Here is a 21681-nt window from a genome sequence, read left to right as displayed (position 1 = left end):
TGTTACTCTACAACTACACTGGCTTTGGCCAATTCGTGGAACACCCAAGTTTCTTCTTGTCTTTGGACCTTTGCATTTACACTTTCTCCTACCTGGGAATGATTTCACCCTATGTTTCAGATTTTCCTTCAAAGCTCAGGTTAAATGTCAACTCCTTACCAGACCTTCCTGGGTAAAGTAGGACCCTCCTTCCACTATTCTCTTTCACTGCATTTCAGCACCCTCCGAGCGCTCATCACAATCTTGTTAACATTTAACTCCTTTTTCTCAGACATATAATGTAGATCCCCCAATACCTACCTGAGTACCTAGCATGTAATATGCTTCAATAAATACTTAAAAAACAAGAGAATTCAGGTAAAGTGGATTTAATTACTGTAGAACTAACTTTTACTGAATTTATATGCCAGGAACAGGTGTCAGTGTGTTACTCATGCTTAGCTTAGACTTTCATAGATTCAGGATTCCGAAATCCTTTTAATCCCATAAATCTTAATACCCAAACTTTAAACATAATTTAAATTTCAGACCATTTTGAGAAACCTCCCACCAGTCTCCCCTTCCCACCCTAAGGATCCACCCGCTTAGCCCTAAGTTCTCTAACCGCCCCGCCCTTCCAGCAGCCCGGCTGAGCTAGGCAGTGCGCACAGAGCCTTCCGCGACCCGGGGCGCATGCGCGGCAGACCGTGCACATGCGCAGTAGTCGCGCAGCTGGCGTGCGTCCCAGCCTAAGGCTGAGGTGGCCGCCACGGAGTTGGGGGCGGGGCCTGCGACACTATGGCCGAGGGCGGCGGGGAGGTAGTGGCGGTACCCGCGTCCGGGGCTGCCAACGGCCTCAGCAATGGGGCAGGCGGGGTCCCGGCGCAGACCAGCAACCCGCTGTCGCGGAAGCTGAATAAGATCCTGGAGACGCGGCTGGACAACGACAAGGTAACCAGAGCTGGCAGGGCCCGGGGTCCCGCGTCGCCCGCCGAGCTGAGGCTGGCCGGGGGCGGCGTCTGTTCGGCACCCACTCCCTCATCCCTTCGTCCCTCCGTGGAGGGGACCGCAGACCCGCGGGATCCGACGTGGGACCGGTAAGAAGGGGGAGGCCGAGGAGTCCCTGGAAAAGCGAAGAGGTGTCTTGGGTGTCCCCCCCATTTGGAAAACCTGTTCCTGGAAGGCTCTCGCTCCGGGAGGCAAACGGTGGAGTCTCCTACCCGGGAGGTGTTCGGGGGTCCGAACAGGGGGAGAGGAGAACCCAGGGCAGGATTAGAAACCCATGCAAGAGTAAATTACAAGACTAGGCAACGTCAATGGGGGTGAGGAGGAACTGGAGAACCGGGGTAGGCATAATTGAGCATTTCCACTGACGGGTGAGAACGACTGAAATAATTTGCAGCGCGGAAGAACTGCTTGCTCAGGGCTCAGATGAAATACTATGTACTACTAGTTTTTGTTGTTAGCTAAGCTCCGCCTGTGATATGTGGGCTCATGCTGTGTTTCTTCACAAGATAAACCGTCCACATCCTCTCCCAAGTACCTCCTGAAACTCATCCATCCAGCTTCTGTCGTAGCTGGTTGTCTCTTCTGTATCATTGAGTCTTTAGGTCAATTGGTCATGCCATAAAGAAAAAATATATGTAGAAGTGAGAGAACTTTATAGATAAATTTGTAGGTAACCGAAAATAAGCTGTCAATAAGAATTTGTGTGTAAAAAAATAACCTAATATAGTAAGACGGGCTCTGGGGCCACCTATTTATTAGATATAACCATCAAACTGAAGCATTATGATTTGAGTAAGCCCCTTAATTTCTCTAAGCTTATTTTTCATCATTTCTAAGTTGAGAATACTGCTGGTAACTTTCTCAGGGTTGTTGTGAGGATTCAATTGACAAGAGAATCTTAAGTGCTCAGCAGAGTGCCCAGCACTTACCATTTCTTATTAAATGTTAATTTTATCATACAGCTTATTGTTTAATGTGTCTAATACTGACACCTATTATCTCATTTAATACAGCTGCTGTGATGTAGATAACATTATCTCCTTTTTACTCAAGAGAAAAATAACGTATTGAAAGAGTGTAACAAGGTTAAATCATGTAACCAATAACCGGTGGAGCTGTAATTTGCAGCTGTCTATGTGATTTTGTTCATTCATCGCTTTCGGACTACTTCCTTGAGCCAGGCCTAGGACATTTCAAGGTTATAGTCAAAAGAAATGGTTTCATTTTATGGTTTTTCTTTTTTTTGTACATAAATCTTTGTAGTGTTTTCTTAAATATTAAATTGAATTTAAATAGCTTTACTATTTTTGTCAGTCCAGCCAATATTGCAAAATAACGTTTTAACTGAAACATAGAAGGGTAAGCCCATTACAATATATGTTAGTTCAGGTGTAGGAATTTATATTTGGAGTTAGATATTCTGGGCTTGGTCTTCTCCCTTCTCTCCTCTATGCATATTCTCTCTGTAGGAGAACTCTCACTTTCATGGTTTTAAATAACAAAAAGGGTGATGATTCTCAAATTTATAACCCTGTTCTTGACATCTCTACTGAGCTCCAGATTTGTATAGTCTGTTGCTTACATGACACTTCTAATTAGTTACCTGATCAACATCATAAAAACTTAACATAGCCAGACTCTTGGTTTTTCTCCAAACTGGTTCTGCTTTCTACTGTTAGTAAAGAACATCACTTACCCAGACGAGCAAAAAGTGTATTAAATAATTTTTGATTCCTGTCATTTTTTTCACTTCTTACATTCAGTCCATTAACAAATCCTCTCGGCTCTACCTTGAAAAAAGTTGTTTTGGAATATCTCCTTCTTTTCACCTGCAGTGCTACTTTCTTGTTCTAAGTCACTATCAAATCTTTGCTTGGGTTATTTTAGTTTCTTCCTACCTGCTTCCTTTCTTGCCTTCCCCCCCGATCTGCTCTCCTCACAAAGTTAGAATAAACTTTTAACATCTAAAACACATTACATTACTCCTTTCCCCAAAGCGTCTAGTAGTGTCCCAGAGCTTCAGTCATACTGGCCTTTCTGCTGCTTTAGGGTCTTTGTACTCACAGCTTTTTCTGCCTGTGAACTGCTTTGTCCCCATGGATGCCTTTCCTATTACTTAGGCCTCAGTTCAAAAGTCACCTCAGAGAGGCCTTCCTCTAAGTTCTGCTCCCAGTTACTCAGTTCCTAGCCTGGAGGCTACAGGTGGTACTTCTTTCTTATATATATCCTTCCAGAGATAGTTTACACATTCATCAGGAAGTATGCATGTATATAGTCCTTTTTCTTTTTTAACAGTTGGTATTACAACTGTTTGTGTACCTTGCTATTTCACTTACTGTATCTTGAAGTTTGTATTATATAAGTACATAAAGAATTTTCATCTTTGTTAAAATGGATATATCATAATTTCTTTAACCAGTTCACTTTAGACGGACATTAAGGGTATTTGCGGTCTTTAAAATTACAAACTATTTTGCAGTGATGTATATACATGTATACATGCCGCAATATAAAAGTAAGTAGATCCTTAACAGTGTTTTGGAAATAAGTTTACTATTCAGTAATGTGAAGATCACCTGGTATTTTTTGCTTATTTAATGGAAACATTTGAAAATAATTTCATTAAAATTTGGCTTGAGATTAAGAAAACATTTGAAAATTGGCCCCAGTAATTGTCTTCTATTATCAATTGTGTAGGAGATGTTGGAAGCTCTCAAGGCACTTTCAACCTTTTTTGTTGAAAACAGTTTACGGACTCGAAGAAATTTACGTGGAGATATTGAACGCAGAAGTTTGGCCATCAATGAAGAATTTGTCAGCATTTTCAAGGAGGTGAAGGAAGTATGTAAATTCTTTTCATTGAACATTTATTGAGAACTTATTGTATGCCTAACTCTGTGCTAAGTATTTTTATGAATTGGGTTGATATGTTTGCTGTTCACATACCATGTTCAAATAGAAAACTACTTACTCCAGAAGCATCAGGTCCTTCAATTAGTGTGATTTTGGAATCTGTGACCTCCACTAATGCTGCTTCTTAGAAAGTTGTAACATTTGTTCTAGGATATTCTCTTAGAAATTTTTGCTTTTGTAACAACAAAAACAAGAAAAAACATTTCTTTAAATGATTTTCCAGTGGAAATTTTTCCTCACTGAATAAACCTCCTTTGGATAATCACTTCTCCATTGAAGATTAATTAGGATTGAGTTACTTTAGCACATCATAAATTAGGAAATTTTCAGATTAATATCAGTTACTTCTGGCATAAGTAATAATTTATCATACTTGAGTGAGCAGACTACTCACTGTAGGGTAAAAATGAATTTTATTATGTTATTATATTTTACTTTTGCAATATGTTGTTAATTTTATTAATATCACATATTCTGTATGAGTTGTATGAAAGTGTTATATATAGTTTCAGTGACTAATTAATAAACAGATGATATTTAATAGTTTAGAAAGATTTCATTGACTGAGGCTAAAAATCTGGAAGGTTGGAAGGACAGTTTGGTAGTGTTTGTAAGAATAGAAAGGGTATCCATGAGCACATCCAGATTGTGGTCCTAAATACCGTTTCCCACTGAAAGGAACAATCTTACAAATATCAGAAAGCAGGGAAGCTATCTGAGACCCTTGGGAAAGTGACAGAAGAACTTCGGAGCTAACTAGATGAGGCTTCTCTTGTCCAGAGATAGGATGATTAGAGCATCAATAAGAATAACTCAGTGGACTAAAACATATCAAACATGTTTAAACCCACAAATTCATACTGATCTAAAAACCGAACAGAACCCTCGTTGGTTATATTTCGTGGATATAAGGGATCTAACTTATTTTGAAAACTGCTAAATAAAAGGAAAGAGTCAAGCATTTATCCTGTCTTTTGTTCCATTTACATACAGTTGTTGAGGGGAGGCTTCTCTTTATAGCTTTATTCTAATAAATGAAGAAGGAATGATAGAAGATGAGAAGATTTTGCCACCACTGTTAAATTTATGGATCTAGTTCAAGGTTTCTCAACTTGGCACTATTTTACATTTTGGGTCAGACAAGTGGGGACTATCCTCTGTGTTTAGGATGTTGAACAGCATCCAGGGCTTCTATCCACTAAATACCAGTAGTACCACTTCTTCTTCAGTTGTTCACCCAAGAATGTCTACAAACACTGCCAAATGCCCCATCGGGGGACAAAATTGCCCTGGTTGAGCACCACTGGTCTAGCTGTTGGTCATCACTAGCAGCTAACCTCACAAAAAGCTGCTAACCTCACAAAAAGCTGCTAACGCCGTATCTGTCCCTCCTAATAAGGGTATACAACACCACCTATGAAAAATTCTTGCCAGAAAATTGAACCAGAATATAATAAAGCTTCTAGATCTAACTGCCTGTTTATAGGAAATACTGGGGTCAGAGAAATATGTTAACACCACAAATATGTAGTCAGCAAATATAGAATGTAGGGAACTGTAGAGACAAATGAGCTGGTTTCTTCAACAAATAAATTGTAAGAAAAAGAAAAAGAGAAGTAGGGGGAAGTGAGACTGTATAGATTAAAAAAAGAAATGAAAAATTGCAGCAAGTTGCAATTTGTGAATCTTAGTTGGTTCCTGACTTGCAATAATTATTTAAAAATTGGGACAGCTGGGGAGATTGGAACACTGACTAGATATTTGATATTAAGAGATTATTGTTAAATATTTAGATGTGAAAATGGCATTATGTTTTTTGAATCTTCTTAGAAGCATATACTGATGTTTATGAATGAAATGATAAAATATCATGAACAGAAAATAATTCAGTTTGTGAGGGAGGGAGAAAGGAATGGGGGAGAAGTAGAAAGTGGGTAGAGAAATAGATGAAACAAGAATGGTCGAAGCTGGGTGATATGTATATTGGCATTCATATTATCTCAACTTTTGGATATTTTTGAAAATTTTCCACAATAAAAAGTTTTTAAAAAGTTTATCATACACCAGTTGTATTTCCCAGCCTACAATTTTATTTAATTGGGGGGCAGGGGAAGACAATTTGCCCTAAGTTCAAATAAAGACTTTATACGTAATATACAGGCCATTGAATTACAGTCATCAAAACTCTGCATTGAAGTCAGATATTCAGAGATGTAATTTATATTATTCCATATACATGGACCTGACAAATCAGGTCCATTTGGTATATTATTATGGCTAAAGTAAATATTAGGAGTAGTTATTCTTGACCTAGCTGGCTGATAATGTCATAGTGCTATTCGTATTAGATTACACAGTGAGATTTAAGGGAATAGTGAGATTAGTTTACTTAGGTTTCTGCTATTGCTAATATTGATATTTTGAAATCATGCTTTTCTTTTTTTTTTTACTGTTCACCTCAAAGCAATTTAGGACTTCATTTAATGATTTGATTTATATGCTATTTGTTGTTAAGTATGGTGAGTAACATTTGAAAATATTGGTGCTATGATATTTATAATTCAAAGTACTTCATAGAAAGAAGGGAGAAAAATCTTACTTCTAGAACTTAGATTTATGCTCATATTCTGATAAGTGGTTTTCTAACTGGTTTATCCTCACACTTTGTTTATAGCCTCACTGGGCAGCTTTCTTATCTCTTGCCCTCTGATTGGCTCATTCCTTCATAAGCCGGTCATGCTTCTATTTGAAGGCCTGGGTATTCTGTTGAAAGGGATTGTCTGCTGTCTACCACTGAAACTTCCTTGTGTGTCTTTCTGTTGTGTGACACCAAATTGAATTGGGGAAAAAAAGGGTAGTAGTGCAGTATAAAGCTAAATATGATTTTGTGATGTCATTTTTTCATATAATATTTTTCATTGATTCAATAAGGACTGGAGAGGATGGTTTGGTAAAAAGTGTAGAGCCTGGGAGACCTGTTGGAAAACTTTTTTTTTTTTATCAGTTCACATAAGAGATACCAATTGACCTGAACTAAAGTAGTAGTTGTTAGAGTAGTAAAAAAGAAATGGATAGGGTGCCTGGGTGGCTCAGTTGGTTAAGCGACTGCCTTCAGCTCAGGTCATGATCCCAGGGTCCTGGGATCGAGCCCCGCATCGGGCTCCCTGCTCGGCCGGAAGCCTGCTTCTCCCTCTCCCACTCCCCCTGCTTGTGTTCTCTCTCTCGCTGTCTCTCTCTCTCTCTCTGTCAATTAAATAAATAAATAAAATCTTTAAAAAAAAAAAAAAAAAAGAAATGGATAAGATACATGCAGTAAGGGTATAAATGATAGGACTTAATGACCAGTTACATTCCCATGTACCTGGAGGGGGCTAGAGGAGGAAGTACACAGGGAGAGAATGTTACTGAGAAGATTGCCAGCTTTGTGACATGATCTACTGTGTGATGACTTTCCACAACGTAGAGGAGGCACAATTTTTAGTTTATTGGGTTTTTATATTTGCTTGTTTTTATTAATTAAAAGTTACAAATAATTCACTATAGAAAAGTTAGATAAGATCAGAAGCCAGAGCAATTGCTTATTATCCTATCACCCAGAAATAACTTTTGTCAGCGTTTTATTGCCTTGCTTTTCTTGTGTTCTTCTGTATGTGTGTGTGTGTGTGTGTGTATATATATATATATATATATGTACTTTTTTTAAAATGGGAGGTATGATATGTATTGTTTCATAATACTTTTTAAAAATCATATATAGACATCTTTTATGCCTATATATATAAACATATATATATGTACACACATACATGTATATAGTCATTGTTAATATATGCACAGATTCCCATTGTGTGGTTGGAAATGTTTCACATTTTCCTTTTGTTTTAGGCCACTCTGTGTTGATCTTCTTACATATATTGTTGCACACTTACCTGATTCATTCCTTAGGATAAATCTTAGTGTTAGTATACCTGAATGAAGAGATATTAATATTCTTAAAGCATTTGCCATTTCCTATTGTCACCCTCTTCAAAAAGCATTTACTAATTTCTTTATATCTTTTCTAACACTAGATGTTATTCTTTTTAATTTTTCCAATCTTAAATATGGGATCTTTTGTCATGCTTGGGCAAAAAAAAAAAAAAAAATTCATGAGATGAAAATAAGGATTTGGCTAAGAGAAAAGAATTTCTTTAACAATATATGTAATGCTTGCTGTTACTTTTTTTCCTTTTCAGGAACTTGAAAGCATAAATGAAGATGTTCAAGCAATGAGCAATTGTTGTCAAGATATGACAAGTCGCCTACAGGTACTGTGTAATGGTTGGATTTTAGTGTAGTTCCTGGCTCAAAGTAAGCTTTCAAAAATTGTTAGCTAGATCTACAAGATGTATGGATAGCTAATATATCATGTCCTATAGGAAATGCAAGTATAAATATTATGCTTTTTTTTAACTATAAATGCGTATTTTGGGTGATGGTTTACTGATAATGTTTAGTTAACTCCAGATGCCTTTATATTTTGATCTAGTCAGTGTAGAGCTAACTGTATAGAATTTTGATAAACCTCTCAATCTCATAATATCCCCAATCTAGCAGGAATTAGTGCCTTAGTAGAAAGTCTTAGGAATAAGTCCAGACTAAAGCTATGCCTAACAAAGACCCAGCTTAGTTATGTTTTGTGCTCAGCCTCCCCACAAAAAAAAAAAAAAATCTCAGGAAAATATCTATAATTCTACATCTGTTTATTAAAGTAGTTTGATAGCAGCAATGTCTGCAATAGCCAAACTGTGGAAAGAGCCGAGGTGCCCTTCAACAGATGAATGGATAAAGAAGATGTGGTCCATATATACAATGGAATATTACTCAGCCATCAGAAAGGATGAATACCCAACTTTTACATCAACATGGATGGGACTGGGGGAGATTATGCTAAGTGAAATAAGTCAAGCAGAGAAAGTCAATTATCATATGGTTTCACTTATTTGTGGAACATAAGGAATAGCATGGAGGACATTAGGAGAAGGAAGGGAAACATGGGGGGCTGGGATTTAGAGGGAGAGATGAACCATGAGAGACTATGGACTCTGAGAAACAAACAGGGTTTTAGAGGGGAGGGGGGAGGGGGGATTGGTTAGCCTGGTGATGGGTATTAAGGAGGGCACGTACTGCGTGGAGCACTGGGTGTTATATGAAAACAATGGATCGTGGATCACCACATCAAAAACCAATGATAGGTTGTATGGTGACTAACATAACATAATAAAATTAAAAAAAAAAATAAAAGTAAAGTAAAGTAGTTTGAAACTTCTAGTTTGATTACAGAGTTAAGATTTAACCTAATTACCCCCATTTATATAATTTTGGAATAGTGAATAGAATAGGGTTCCTCTTAAGAGTCAGTCATGATTATGTTTAATACCTTCACATTTTTATTTAAAACTTATACCTTTAAGATTCTCCTGGAACTATTGACAGCTACAGTGATTCTAGGAAGAATCATTAATCTATGCATATTCCACAGATCAGTCCTAAGCTACTTGCATGATCTATCTCTAGAACCAGTATCCTGTTTCTCTAAGATTTTAGCTTTCCTAGTCTTAACTAAATTTCAGTACTGGCATATCTATTGTTCAACCTTAGGTCCTTATGAATTACATATTACTTAAATAGTCATAAAATCTTTGCTAATTATTGTCATTTTACATTTTTTGCAATATTACTTTTGTTGCTTAGTAATTTTATATGACTATTCTGTTTCTCTAACTTTCTCTTTATTTCCTTTTCTCATCTTCTGGCTTCCATGATTTAATGCCTTTTCTCAAATTACACTCTATAAGGTTTTCTGTATTATATACACTTGTGTTTCTTTTGTAGTATTATTTTTATATTTGGTATTGTGGGATTACTTAAGTTCCTGTTTTAGGGGGCAGCATCTCTTGTTTTCTAATTTTTATCTTTAATTGTATTTTTATCCTTTTATCATAGCTATTTGTAGATGTGAAAAGATCAAAGTATTTTTATTCTTCATGCTATTTTCAAAACAGATTATAAGTATTTTAAACCACAAAACATCCTCTTTGGTTTTGTCCTTTGTATTTTCTTTGCACCCACCAGTCCTATTTTTTCCTTATAATGGCGTGAGCCCTTCTTTCTTTTTTTATATCAATTTTATTGAGGAAAAATTGATTTACAGTAATAAACTGCATCCATTTGATGTGTACAAATCAGTGCATTTTGACAATTCTATACCCATGAAACAGCTACCATAATGAAGATGTACATTTTCATCACTTGCAAAAGATTCTCTCATAGCTTTTTAAACTGAATATTTAGGGGTGCCTGGGTGGCTCAGTTGGTTAAGCGACTGCCTTCAGCTCAGGTCATGATCCTGGAGTCCCTGGATCGAGTCCCACATCAGGCTCCCTGCTCGGCAGGGAGTCTGCTTCTCCCTCTGACCCTCCCCCCTCTCATGTGCTCTCTCTCATTCTCTCTCTCTCAAATGAATAAATAAAATCTTTAAAAATAAAAAATAAAAAAAAAAATAAAAAAATAAACTGAATATTTAAAAATATTTTATACTACTTGTTGTTTACATTCAATTTTGATTCTCAGATTAGGGATTAGATCTGTGATTTTGAAAGTTTTGTTCATCCATTGGCACTGATTTATTTGCATGTAGTGTTGTTGGAATTTTAATAGTACCCACTCAGACTATCAACTCTAGAATAATGTTTTTAATTTATTCATTCATAGAAAAAAGTATTATTTTTTCATTTTAGGATGTTGTACACAGGACTAATTAAATTAGCTCATATTTTTCAAAATACTTTGGATTTAGGACATTTTAGAAATGATTATTACAAGATACTTTTAGAAATGTAATCAGTTATGAGGAATTCTTAATCTCAGGAAACAAACAGGGTTGCTGGAGTGGGGGGTGGGGTGGGAGGGATGGGGTGACTGGGTGATAGACACTGGGGAGGGTATGTGCTCTGGTAAGCGCTGTGAATTGTGCAAGACTGTTGAATCTCAGATCTGTACCTCTGAAACAAATAATGCAATATATGTTAAGAAAAAAAAAAGAAATGTAATCAGTAATTGTTATATGCTGTGGTTTATCCCTTTGTGAATTTGCTTGGATAAATTACATTTAGAGGCCTGTGTTTATTATTTAATGAGAAATAATTATCCTTAACATTTAAGATAAATTGGAAATTGTTTTAGGATAATGATCTTCACTGGTATTGTTAAACATTATTTTGGAATCATTACCACAATTTATAAATGAAGAGTCAGGAAATATGCATAATTCTTATTGTATACCATTGTAATCAAGTATCATATTTCAGCGATTAATAGATGGTGTTTTTTGTAAGATATACCTTCAATTTAATAATGACTGAGACTAAAAAAAGAAGCTAGTAAGCATTTTTTGATATTGATTTTGTGAAGCATTCTTTTTTCACAAATATTAAAATATAAATATATTTTAGAATTGAGGGAATATTTTAAACAATTATATTAGGCAACAATAAATGGCAGTGGATCTTGAAAGCAAAGCAACATTAGGAAAGATAAGGAAGAATTTGAAGAAATTAGTAGATTTAAAGAGTAGTAATTTTAGAATAGTACCATGGGAGCCATTGTGTTCGACTCCATTCCTTAAAAGTTATTGATCTGCTGAATTACCTAGATTCAAATCTATTTTCTTAAAATATTTACTATTTGCTAGGCACATAATTTGGTTGCAAGGAACACAGACTCAACTGGAGATGGGATTGGGATTCTTATTGTTGGGATGCCCATATGAAGCAATGAGGTAGAAAATTTCATTGACAATCTGAAAGACTGTAGGAGGATTAGGCCTCTAAGAACCCAGAAGTTGCGGTGGGCTAGGGATTTTTGTCTAGATCTAATGCAGCTCTAGAAACATTTGCAGCAGAAGCTTGGCTCTTTATTGTAGTGTTCCAGCATGAAAATGACCCATATCTTAACATATTTGCTCTGGTATCCTATCTTTAACAGACTGATGTTCCACTGTATGTGTTTGTGTAACTACTTTATACAGTTGACACTTGAACAATGCCAGAGGTTAGGGGCGTTGACCCCCACACAGGCAAAAAATCTGCATATAACTTTTGACTCCCCAAAACTTAACTACTAATAGCCTGCTGTTGACCAGAAGCTGTTAACATAAACAGCCATTAACACATATTTTATATGTTATTTGTATTATATACTGTATTCTAACAATAAAGTAAGCTAGAGACAAGAAAATGTTACTAAGAAAATCATAAGGAAGAGAAAAGAGATTTACAGAACTATAGTTCTTGTGTAAGTGGACCCACATAGTTAAAATACTTCAACTGTAATTTCCACTTACTAGTGGCTTTATTTATACATAATTCTAACTCACTCTGTGTCCTTTCAGGGCATGGACCCCATGTCTCCAGCTGCCGTACATCCACTTGTTTCTCCTCTCTTTTCTAACTGCCTTATGTTTAGTTCTTTGAGAATCTAAGTAGCTACATTTGTCCAAATTTTGTTTCAGTCCACTTTAAAATATTTGCCTAATCTTAGGATAGAATAGCTTTTCATCAAGTTTTCATTCCCGATCCTCTTAGCTCTGGCTTGGGGGAGGAAGGATTGCTTAATATAAAACTTGGCCAGGAACTTGTCCTTTAGATATGGCTGTCTCTGATCATCCCCAAAACCCTATATGAGGAGTAATTTGTATATTCCAACTCTCAAATGCTTATCTCCATCTTGGGCATTTCTGTTGAGTTCCACACTAGCATTTCAGTGACTTACCTTACAACTCCATTTAGAGGTCTCATGGTATCTCAAGTCACATGTGCATAACAGAATTCACGTTTTTCATTCTTAGCCTTCTTTTCCAGTACTTCTGTTTCACTAAAAACATCATGAACTGTTAAATTCCTTAGCACCCTGATACCTTTCTCCTTGTAAGCCTTAGCATTATGTGTCTATTGAGAACTCTGAGTGGGTTCCTCTTAGTAAAGGTAGTGTATGAGCCTTTAAACATCTGTGTCAGCTATTTGGCCTTTTAAATTTTTATTTATTGGTTTATATTTTATTTATTTTTTGGCCTTTTTTATTAAACTTTTGAGTTCTGGATCTCGCACACTGTAAGTTTGAACTTCAGTAAGTGATACTATTAGTTTTCTGAAGTATAAAAATATTGAAATGTACTGATGTTAGATATGTTTATAATTTTAGGCAGCAAAGGAACAGACGCAAGATTTAATAGTAAAAACCACTAAGCTTCAAGCTGAAAGGTAAGTTTTACTTTGTTTAGTTACCTCTTCATTAATTTGGAGATTAAGTGGAAAGAAAATTATAGGTAACTCCAAATCAGAGTTAAGATAATAAAAAAGATGATTCAAAATTCATACAGCATATAAGATTCTAAGCTCTTATCCAAGAGGAAATAAGCATAAACGATAATTTAGGAGTATCAAACTTGATACTGGGGTTGAGGGATTATTCATTCTTGTAGTTGACAGTGTTGTGTATTGTTTGCTGTGGAATTAAAAAGATTGCTTTTTAAAATGTAGATTTAGAGTTTTAGTAATTTTATTTTTTTCCACACTCATTGTCTCTTATTTTTTTAGCTATGATTAATCCTCTCTGATATAATTAAGAGTTCACTGTATAAATTTTTCTTGTGGTAGTTTATAGATAGGTATGTTAATATTTGTTCACTGAATAAATGGGTTAATGAAGGTGAGTAGAATATGGATTCATGTATTTTACTGTGTATTACAGTCTTTTATAATTAGTTGTTGGTTTGATTGTCTCTATTCCTACTAAACTGTGAGCTTGTTGAGAACAATGACAGTTTCTTACCTGCTTTTTGTGTCTCCAGTGCCTAATATATTGTAGATTCAATAAATAATTTTTGAGTAAATGAGTATGGAATGCAACTAATCTAATGTCAGGAAAGGAACATAAAATAAAAACTGAAAAAGAAGCATTGTATTGGAGCTTATACCATATATGGGACCCTAATTAATGTCTAGAGGAGGCAACATTAGAATATTGTGTTTCTATCTGTATATTTTCAAAACTAGGCAGGGTTGTTCATGTTTATAATTTTAGTAAGCTGATGAAAACGTTTTGGCCTGGTATGCTTTTGGGAGTGAAAATTTCTGACATTTTAGTATCCCAAGAGCTGTAGATATGATGTGCCAAGTGAACATTTGCAGAAAGTATTTTAGGAAAATTACATAGTAGAAATTATAACAGATTCCTGGGAGCTGGCCGGGAGTTGTTTCTCCATTTTTAAATATTACCTTTTCTTTTTAGCAAGAAACCTTGTTAAACAAGCGATTAGCTTTAGAAATAGAAATTCTGTGGGCTTATTTGGATAACATGACATTCTTACTGAGACATATATAAAGGATATGAATATTTTCCCAACTGGGTTAGAAGAAGGTCAGTCATCGTGACAGCTGATGTTCTAATAGGCAAAGTTCCATTGTCTTCACAGAACTGCAGCTAATATTTCTTTATGCTATTTAGTTGATAGAGGGTGGATTTCAGTGATAATCAGGAAATGATATCCACATAAATATACTTCTATATTTTTTAATACTATTGAAGTCACTATTATAGATTTTCTTGTCTCTTGCGAAGGCCCAGCAACCAGATTTCTTTCTGGACTCAGAAAAATAGTCTGTGATGAATGTTTGTTTCTTTTTGAGGTGTAGTTTGTTAAAGTGGAAAGAAGGTAAGCTTTGAAGATAAAACCCTGAATTCTAATCTAAATCTTGAGTAAGAGTTTATTAGGTTTTTAATTTTGTAGAAGTTACTTCTTAACCTTCAGCCTCAGTTTTCACATCTGAAAAAAGGGACTAACATCTGTGTCCCGGGGTGGTTGTGATGATTGGATGATATGCCTAGGTGCTGAACACACTGCCTGACATCCGTCAAGGAACATTACCCTTCCATCCTCCTCTGAAGCCTTTATGAGATAAACCTATCAGCACATCTTGTTTCTACATTGGCTTTGGTGGGTAGGAACTAGTTTAGGCTATTTTGTGCCTAATTTTTTTTTTTTAAGGTTTTTTTTATTTATTCATTTGAGACACAGGGATACAGAGAGAGAGAGAGAGAGAATATGAGCAGGGGGAGAAGCAGAGGGAGGGGGAGAAGCAGGCCCCCCGCCGAGCAGGAAGCCCGATGCGGGGCTCGATCCCAGGACCCTGGGATCATGACCTGAGCCGAAGGCAGACGCTTAACCAACTGAGCCACCAGGCGCCCCTATTTTGTGCCTAATTTAATTAGAATAGCTTTCCTCAGCTGTTACTTACTTTCTCATCCTTTCTTACTATTTTATTTTTTAATAGTTCTAATTTTATTTTAATTCTGTTATTTGTTATAAACTAATTCAGGTTTTGAAGTTTGTAAAAAAATATAAAACTTTATTTTGCACAAACTTACATATAAAATATATTGCAGAAGCATATGTGTTCAGGCAGGAGAGTATAGACGTCTTTTCTTCTTCGTCTCGTTTATATATATAAAATTTAGAGAAAGAAAAAGAAGATCAGATATACCTTCACTACACAGACATAGCCACTATTAACATTTTGGCATATTTCTTCCCAGCATGAGTATATGTATGTAGTTCCATTTTACTTTGTTCACCTAATATTTTATGTTCATTTTTCTGTGTCTTTTATTTAGAAAAAACATGTACTTTACTGGTAATATTTCATCTTGTGAATGAACCAACATGTATGTTAAACATTCTTAAATTATTGAATACTAATATTATTTCCATTACTAAAAATAATGGCTTGACAGATGTTTTTAAGTCATTATGTGCATTTCAAATTATTTCGTTAGGAAATACTCTTAGAATTGTAATTAATGAATCAAATGGTAGGAACTTTTTAATTTTTTTAAAGATTTATGTATTGAGAGAGAGAGAGTGCTCATGAGCATGCAGAGGGCAGGGGCAGAGGGAGAGGGAGATAGAGAATCCCAAGTGGATTCTCCACTGAACTTGGAGCCTGATCATGTGGGGCTCAATCCCAGGACCCTAAGATCATGACCTGAGCAGAAATCAAGAGTTAGATGCTTTTAATCCACTGAGCCACCCAGGTGCCCCAAATGGTAGAAACTTTTTAAAATATCCTGACTTTTGACGTATATTGTGTAAATTCCTCTCTAAAAAGGTTATACAAATTTACACTTCTATCACCAATATATGAGACTGTCTCCTTTGTCAGTAGTAGGTATTGTCATTAAAAACTGCCGATTTTATAGATGAACAATAGCATCATAATTCTAATTTACATTTTATTGAATGTTGATGAATCAGTATTTTTTCATTTTGTCATGCCATTTATATTTCCTAATCTTTTTTGTTTTATATATTTTGCCTGTTTTTAAAGTCTTTTTCTTATTATTTTGAAATTATTTGGTAGGAGTGAGTCTGAAAGGTAGAGTTAAAATATGATAGAGGTATATTTTCAGGAAGAAAAAAGAAGCACCATAAGATGAATAAATCATGTTCTGGGAATGCTTGAAAGAATCATTAGAAGGATTAATCAGTTTATTTTAAATACTTAGGTAATATATGGATACATGTCCTGAAAATTCATTGATGGGTGTATTATATGTATTTAAAAAAAAATGTGTGTTGCTCTACATATTTTTTGGAGACTTGCTTTTTGCACCTATAAAATGCCTTGTAGATCACTTTATGTTAATATATACAGATCTACATTATATTTATCTGCTGCATGTTATTTCACAGTATGTATTTGCTATATTTATTTATATGCAGTGATTACATGAACACATCTCAAAGAAGTTGTAATTTATAATAGCCATTTATGTTTTATATGAACATTTATTTCATATGGTTTTATTTAAATATTAAAAGCTCTCCCAAAGATACCATATTTCACCTGTGATGTAAGATGATGATGAAGTCTGTTTCATATGTATCTTTTGTCACACCAGACCTTGACTTAGGGCTCTTACGCATCGTAGGTTCCCCCTTAATGTTACTGGATTGCACAGATGCTCCTATGGACTATCTAACAGTAACTTTCTATCAGAATGGTTTTGCAGTTTTACCTGGGAAGAATATATATGGTAACTAAAGAGTAATATGATTTAAAAAATATATTAGAATTTATTTCATCACTACTTTAAAAAAAGTTCTCATCTTGAGATACCAAACCCTTGTTTTAGCAGTATGGCCATTGTTCAACATATTTTTGGACCAAATCTTTTGTAGATATAGAGCCTCTGGTTCAAAGTCTTTATTTCATGGATTTTTTTTTTTTTTTTTTAGAATAGTCAACAATATTATTTGGAATGAAATTTAATGATTAAGAAGTAATATCAAGATAGGTAATACTAGCTTTAATTAAAACAAAAGTAAATTATAAACTAAAGAAATTTATTTCCTTTGTGCCTAATAAATTGACTCTAAAGGTAGATCCAAAAGAAGCATCAAAAAGGTTTTAGTCAAAATGATTGATCTGTATAATCTGAAGGAATTTTATGAATTCTTATAATTACTTTAAATCCTGTATGTTAATGATTGGAGCTTTAAGAGTATAAAACAAAACCTGTTAAGGTAACTTTCTGATATCCATAATAAGATGATTAAGGACATATGCCATTTATCTAATGTAGATTTCATTGGGTGATTTACATTATTTGAGATAAACAGAATGTTACTGCCACCTAGAGGACTTTTACTTTCTAACTTGCTATACTACTTCAGAGCATTTGACTGAATTTAAAACCTCACAACCCCACCACACTAACAAAACAAACACGGCAGATGCATTGTACTCTCTATACATAAAATGTTCATGTTTATTTTGTTCACTCTCATTTGAATATTATTAAATTGTGGAATATTACTGCCTTGTGAATACTGCTAGTGAAACCCAATTTTATTTATATATCTTTAAATCTAAGATAGAGAAGCCAGGAATGTTGAAATTCATTCAGGTAGTTTGTAGTCCTAACTTGCTTTTAGATGGTGACTCGACTCAGTCCTTCAGGTCCTTGCAGACCACATTCCAGAGGAGAGCGTGTCTTTTTTTTTTTTTAAGATTTTACTTTATTTATTTGAGAGAGAGAGTGAGAGAGAGAGCACACAAGAGAGGGTAGGGTCAGAGGGAGAAGCAGATTCCCCACTGAGCAGGGAGCCTGATGAGGGACTTGATCTCGGGACTCTGGGATCATGACCTGAGCCGAAGGCAGCTGCTTAACCAACTGAGCCACCCAGGTGCCCAAGCATGCCTTTTCTTAATTGTCAACCTAGTCTAGAGAGGTTGCATCCAGATAATGTAATTTAAAAGGCTTTTTTATTACCGTATCATGCAGAAAAAGTGGGGAAGACAAAAGTGAAGTGCTTTTATGGATTTATGAAGAATTGGTAAATGAGTTCTTGACTTCTGTTTCTAACCTGAAGTAAAAAATAGTAGACCTGATTTTTGGTTGCCGTGTACTTCATGTGAAAACTTCAGAAGCTTAGGATTTTTATTGACTAAGAAGAAATTAGTTGAAGATGGGCATATTTCTCTCCTGTAAGATAACCTTGTTACTACAAGATGAACAGTTCAAGTACATGTAAATGGCTGAGAATTTGTTGTGCAGGGACCATTTGTGAACTTATTTCTTCTTTTGCATAATGATTAACTACTTTTACTGTCTGCAGGTATCTGAGGTAGAACAAGTTCAGCTAATTTTATTAACTACATGCCTGATGAGCTTCTAATGTTTGAGGCAGAAATGAGGTTTTCAAAGATGTTGAGAATCTTTCACACTTGTTTTAAGAAATTATTATGTCAGAGATATAACTTGTTTTAGGCGATGCAAATTCACAGCATGCGTGACTTTTTATTGCTTTTTTAAAATTATAGTCAAAGATTAGAAATAAGAGCACAAGTCGCAGATGCCTTCTTATCCAAGTTCCAGCTGACTTCTGATGAAATGGGTCTCCTCCGAGGCACTAGAGAAGGACCTATTACTGAGGTATCTTGTTCATTGTTACAATCATTTAAAGCATAGCAGATACTGATTTGCAGAGAAATCACTTTTTTTAAGGCTTTATTTTACCATCTTAAAAGTTTGATTTAAAAATGTATTTTAAGTTTAGAAACTAAGATGCATCTTAAATTACCTTAATTTGGCTTTTTTGCTTGTTTATTCAAAGCAATATCTAAACTTTTTTTTTAAGAAATCAAAGAGTATCAGATTTATAAAGAAAACCTACTCCTCCTCATCTCTAAGTCCTTTGTCAACCATTTTCAACCTTGTTAATTGCTTCTTTTCTAAATTCTGCATCCTGGATCTGTTGATTTAAAAAAAAAAAAAAAAAGGCTTTGGTTATCTATGTTACCTATTATCTATTGATTTCCTATCATGAAATAGGAGATTTTAGTCTCTTACCCTCCTCTTACACACATACATGTTGTCTTTCCTTCCTATCTTACAGTACAGTTACATGACATTTTCTCTTTTCATTACCATGGCATTACAATGAATACATGTTTCTTCTTGTCTTTCCTGGAATTTGAAATTCCTTCTCTTTTCATCTAATTAATTTCTGAATCTATGCCCTTCTTTCCAAACTGACACAAAACTCTAAAGCCCCTCAAAATGCTAAACAACCAGTTAAAGTTTTGTTTCTTTGTTTTTCCTGAAGACATTCACTTTCTCCAAAAAGGAATTTTGCAGTCTTCTCACTGGGAAAAGCTATAAACCTAAGCCCGTTGTCATCGTTCAAGGGTTGAGAACAGGACAAGTTCTCAGAAGGGGGAGGGGCTCGCTGAGCTGCTCTTGATAGATGTCACTCTTTTCTTACTGCTAGGCTAGAGTGGAATCAGTCATCTGGGAGTAAGGAGTTAAGTAGGTAGAGAATTGGTTTGTACATTACTTATTGGTGGTTATTGCCCTTTATAGTTTGTGGAACTTTGCACATTTGAAATATTTGACATCTTACCTTTCCTCCACTTAGCAGAAATAGTAAACGGTATTAGAAGAGTTTTTTTTTTTTTTTTTAATTTCACTCATCAAAGAAAAATAACTAATTCATTATTTTCATGATTGGAACATTGTGACTGGAAACTAAGGCTTCAGTGCCTTTTTCTAAAGGAAAAAAAAAATCTTGAAGTTCAGCATCAGTCAGTTCCTGTATATTTATGAGCAGCTTTTATACCTCCAACTTTACATTCTACTCTTGGATTAGGGGGCAGGAACAGGTATATAAAAGATATGTAAAACATCATCTTCAGTGATAACAAAGCTATGGTTAATTAAGTCATAAGGTGTGTAATACGTAGCATGTTTTTCTTTATGTAGTCATCTTTAGGTTTGCATTCTCTCTCACTAGACTATATATTTCTTGAGGACAGGGATTTTTGTCTTTATAAATTTTGTGTTCCCGGCAACTAGCATACTATTTGGTACTAGCAGACATTGAATTAATGTATGTTTTAAAATGTAAATAAATATCTGTTACACTTTCTCTAAAAATTTAGAGAAAGTTGAGGTCAGTTTTAGGAAGCCTTCATTAGAGTAAGTGAAAGGATTTGTTTTTCCCTTGTAGTGATATTTCAATTTAGAGTAATGCAATTTCACCTGAAAACATGGACATTTTAAAGTTGCATTCTTAATTTTAAAGGATTTTTTCAAGGCATTGGGAAGAGTAAAACGGATTCATAACGATGTCAAAGTTCTCTTGCGTACAAACCAACAAACAGCAGGGTGAGTAGTAGCCTTTTCAGTTTATTTCAAATCATTTCCTTGTATATTTCTAAAATTTTAAAGGCATCCGAGGTCCTTTTTGAAATAATGACATTTTGTGAAATAGGAATTTAATCTTTATGTATCTTTGGATAAGGAGGGAGTTAGCCCTGATACTTACAGAGTAAAACAACACTTGCCAATCTAAGTGATGGTATTAAAATTTGACATTTATTAAGTCATAAAAAAATTATTGAAAAATCATTCCATAAAATGATAAAAAGTTAATATGTTGTAACCAGATCACTCTGTAATTAAAACAATTAAATTCTTAGGTGTAGCTATTGTCTAAAACTTTAAATTAAAATAAATCTTTAATTTTCTTAGTTTAGAAATTATGGAACAGATGGCCTTGCTTCAAGAAACAGCTTATGAAAGGCTTTATCGGTGGGCTCAAAGTAAGTGATTTCTTTCATACGGTCTAGATGCATGAATATTAGTTTTCAATTTGGTTATTTCACCTGACCTTTGTTATCATATTTTGATCTTAGTAATCAAAAAGTATTTTTAAAAAGAAAAATGAACTTTACTTTTGAACATACTGTGTTTGTATCATGAGCATCTTCTATCATTGAAGCTCTGTATGATTAAGGATGATAATAAAAAAATAAAGTCAGTATTTCTGCCCTACATTATCTTAGAGTTGATTAGACATTTTTTATTATTTAAATAACTGTTTTATACATGGTGAATTGATTTTTCTCTTGCTGCTTTAACAAATCACCACAAACTTAATGACTTTGGACAACACAAATTTATTATCTTATAGTTCTGTAGGTCAGAAATCAGACATGGTGTCACCACAAATAATGTTGGTAGGGCTGCTTTCATTTCTGGAGGCTCTAAGAAAAATCCGTTTCCTTGCTCATTTAGTTTGTTGGCATAATTTAGTAACTTGAGTCTGTAGGACGGACTGAGGTGTGAGTTTCCTTGCGGGCTGTCACTGAGGGCTTTTCCCAGTTTTAGAGGCTT

The 21681-nt window shown here is 34.9% G+C and overlaps 1 protein-coding gene across 3 annotated transcripts in view; it reads left to right on the top strand.

Annotated features, from left to right (window-relative positions):
• Positions 1 to 724: 724 nt before the first annotated feature.
• COG6 (component of oligomeric golgi complex 6) overlaps positions 725 to 21681 on the top strand; it is an 88706-nt gene continuing 67749 nt past the window's right edge. Inside the window, exons 1-7 of one of the 3 annotated variants that reach the window (XM_078070418.1) lie at positions 725 to 930; positions 3685 to 3828; positions 8136 to 8207; positions 13141 to 13199; positions 18825 to 18936; positions 20588 to 20670; positions 21037 to 21107. In XM_078070418.1, coding sequence (XP_077926544.1) covers positions 778 to 930; positions 3685 to 3828; positions 8136 to 8207; positions 13141 to 13199; positions 18825 to 18936; positions 20588 to 20670; positions 21037 to 21107 — 694 coding nt within the window. In that variant the 5' untranslated portion in view covers positions 725 to 777. The remainder of the gene's footprint in view (positions 931 to 3684; positions 3829 to 8135; positions 8208 to 13140; positions 13200 to 18824; positions 18937 to 20587; positions 20671 to 21036; positions 21108 to 21681) is intronic. The other 2 variants (XM_036114603.2, XM_078070419.1) reach the window with 2 other exon arrangements.

Source organism: Halichoerus grypus, chromosome 4 (assembly GCF_964656455.1).
Source record: "Halichoerus grypus chromosome 4, mHalGry1.hap1.1, whole genome shotgun sequence".
Lineage (NCBI taxonomy): Eukaryota > Metazoa > Chordata > Mammalia > Carnivora > Phocidae > Halichoerus > Halichoerus grypus.
Note: the sequence above shows the minus strand (reverse complement) of the source record. Positions and strands in the feature narration are given on the sequence as shown.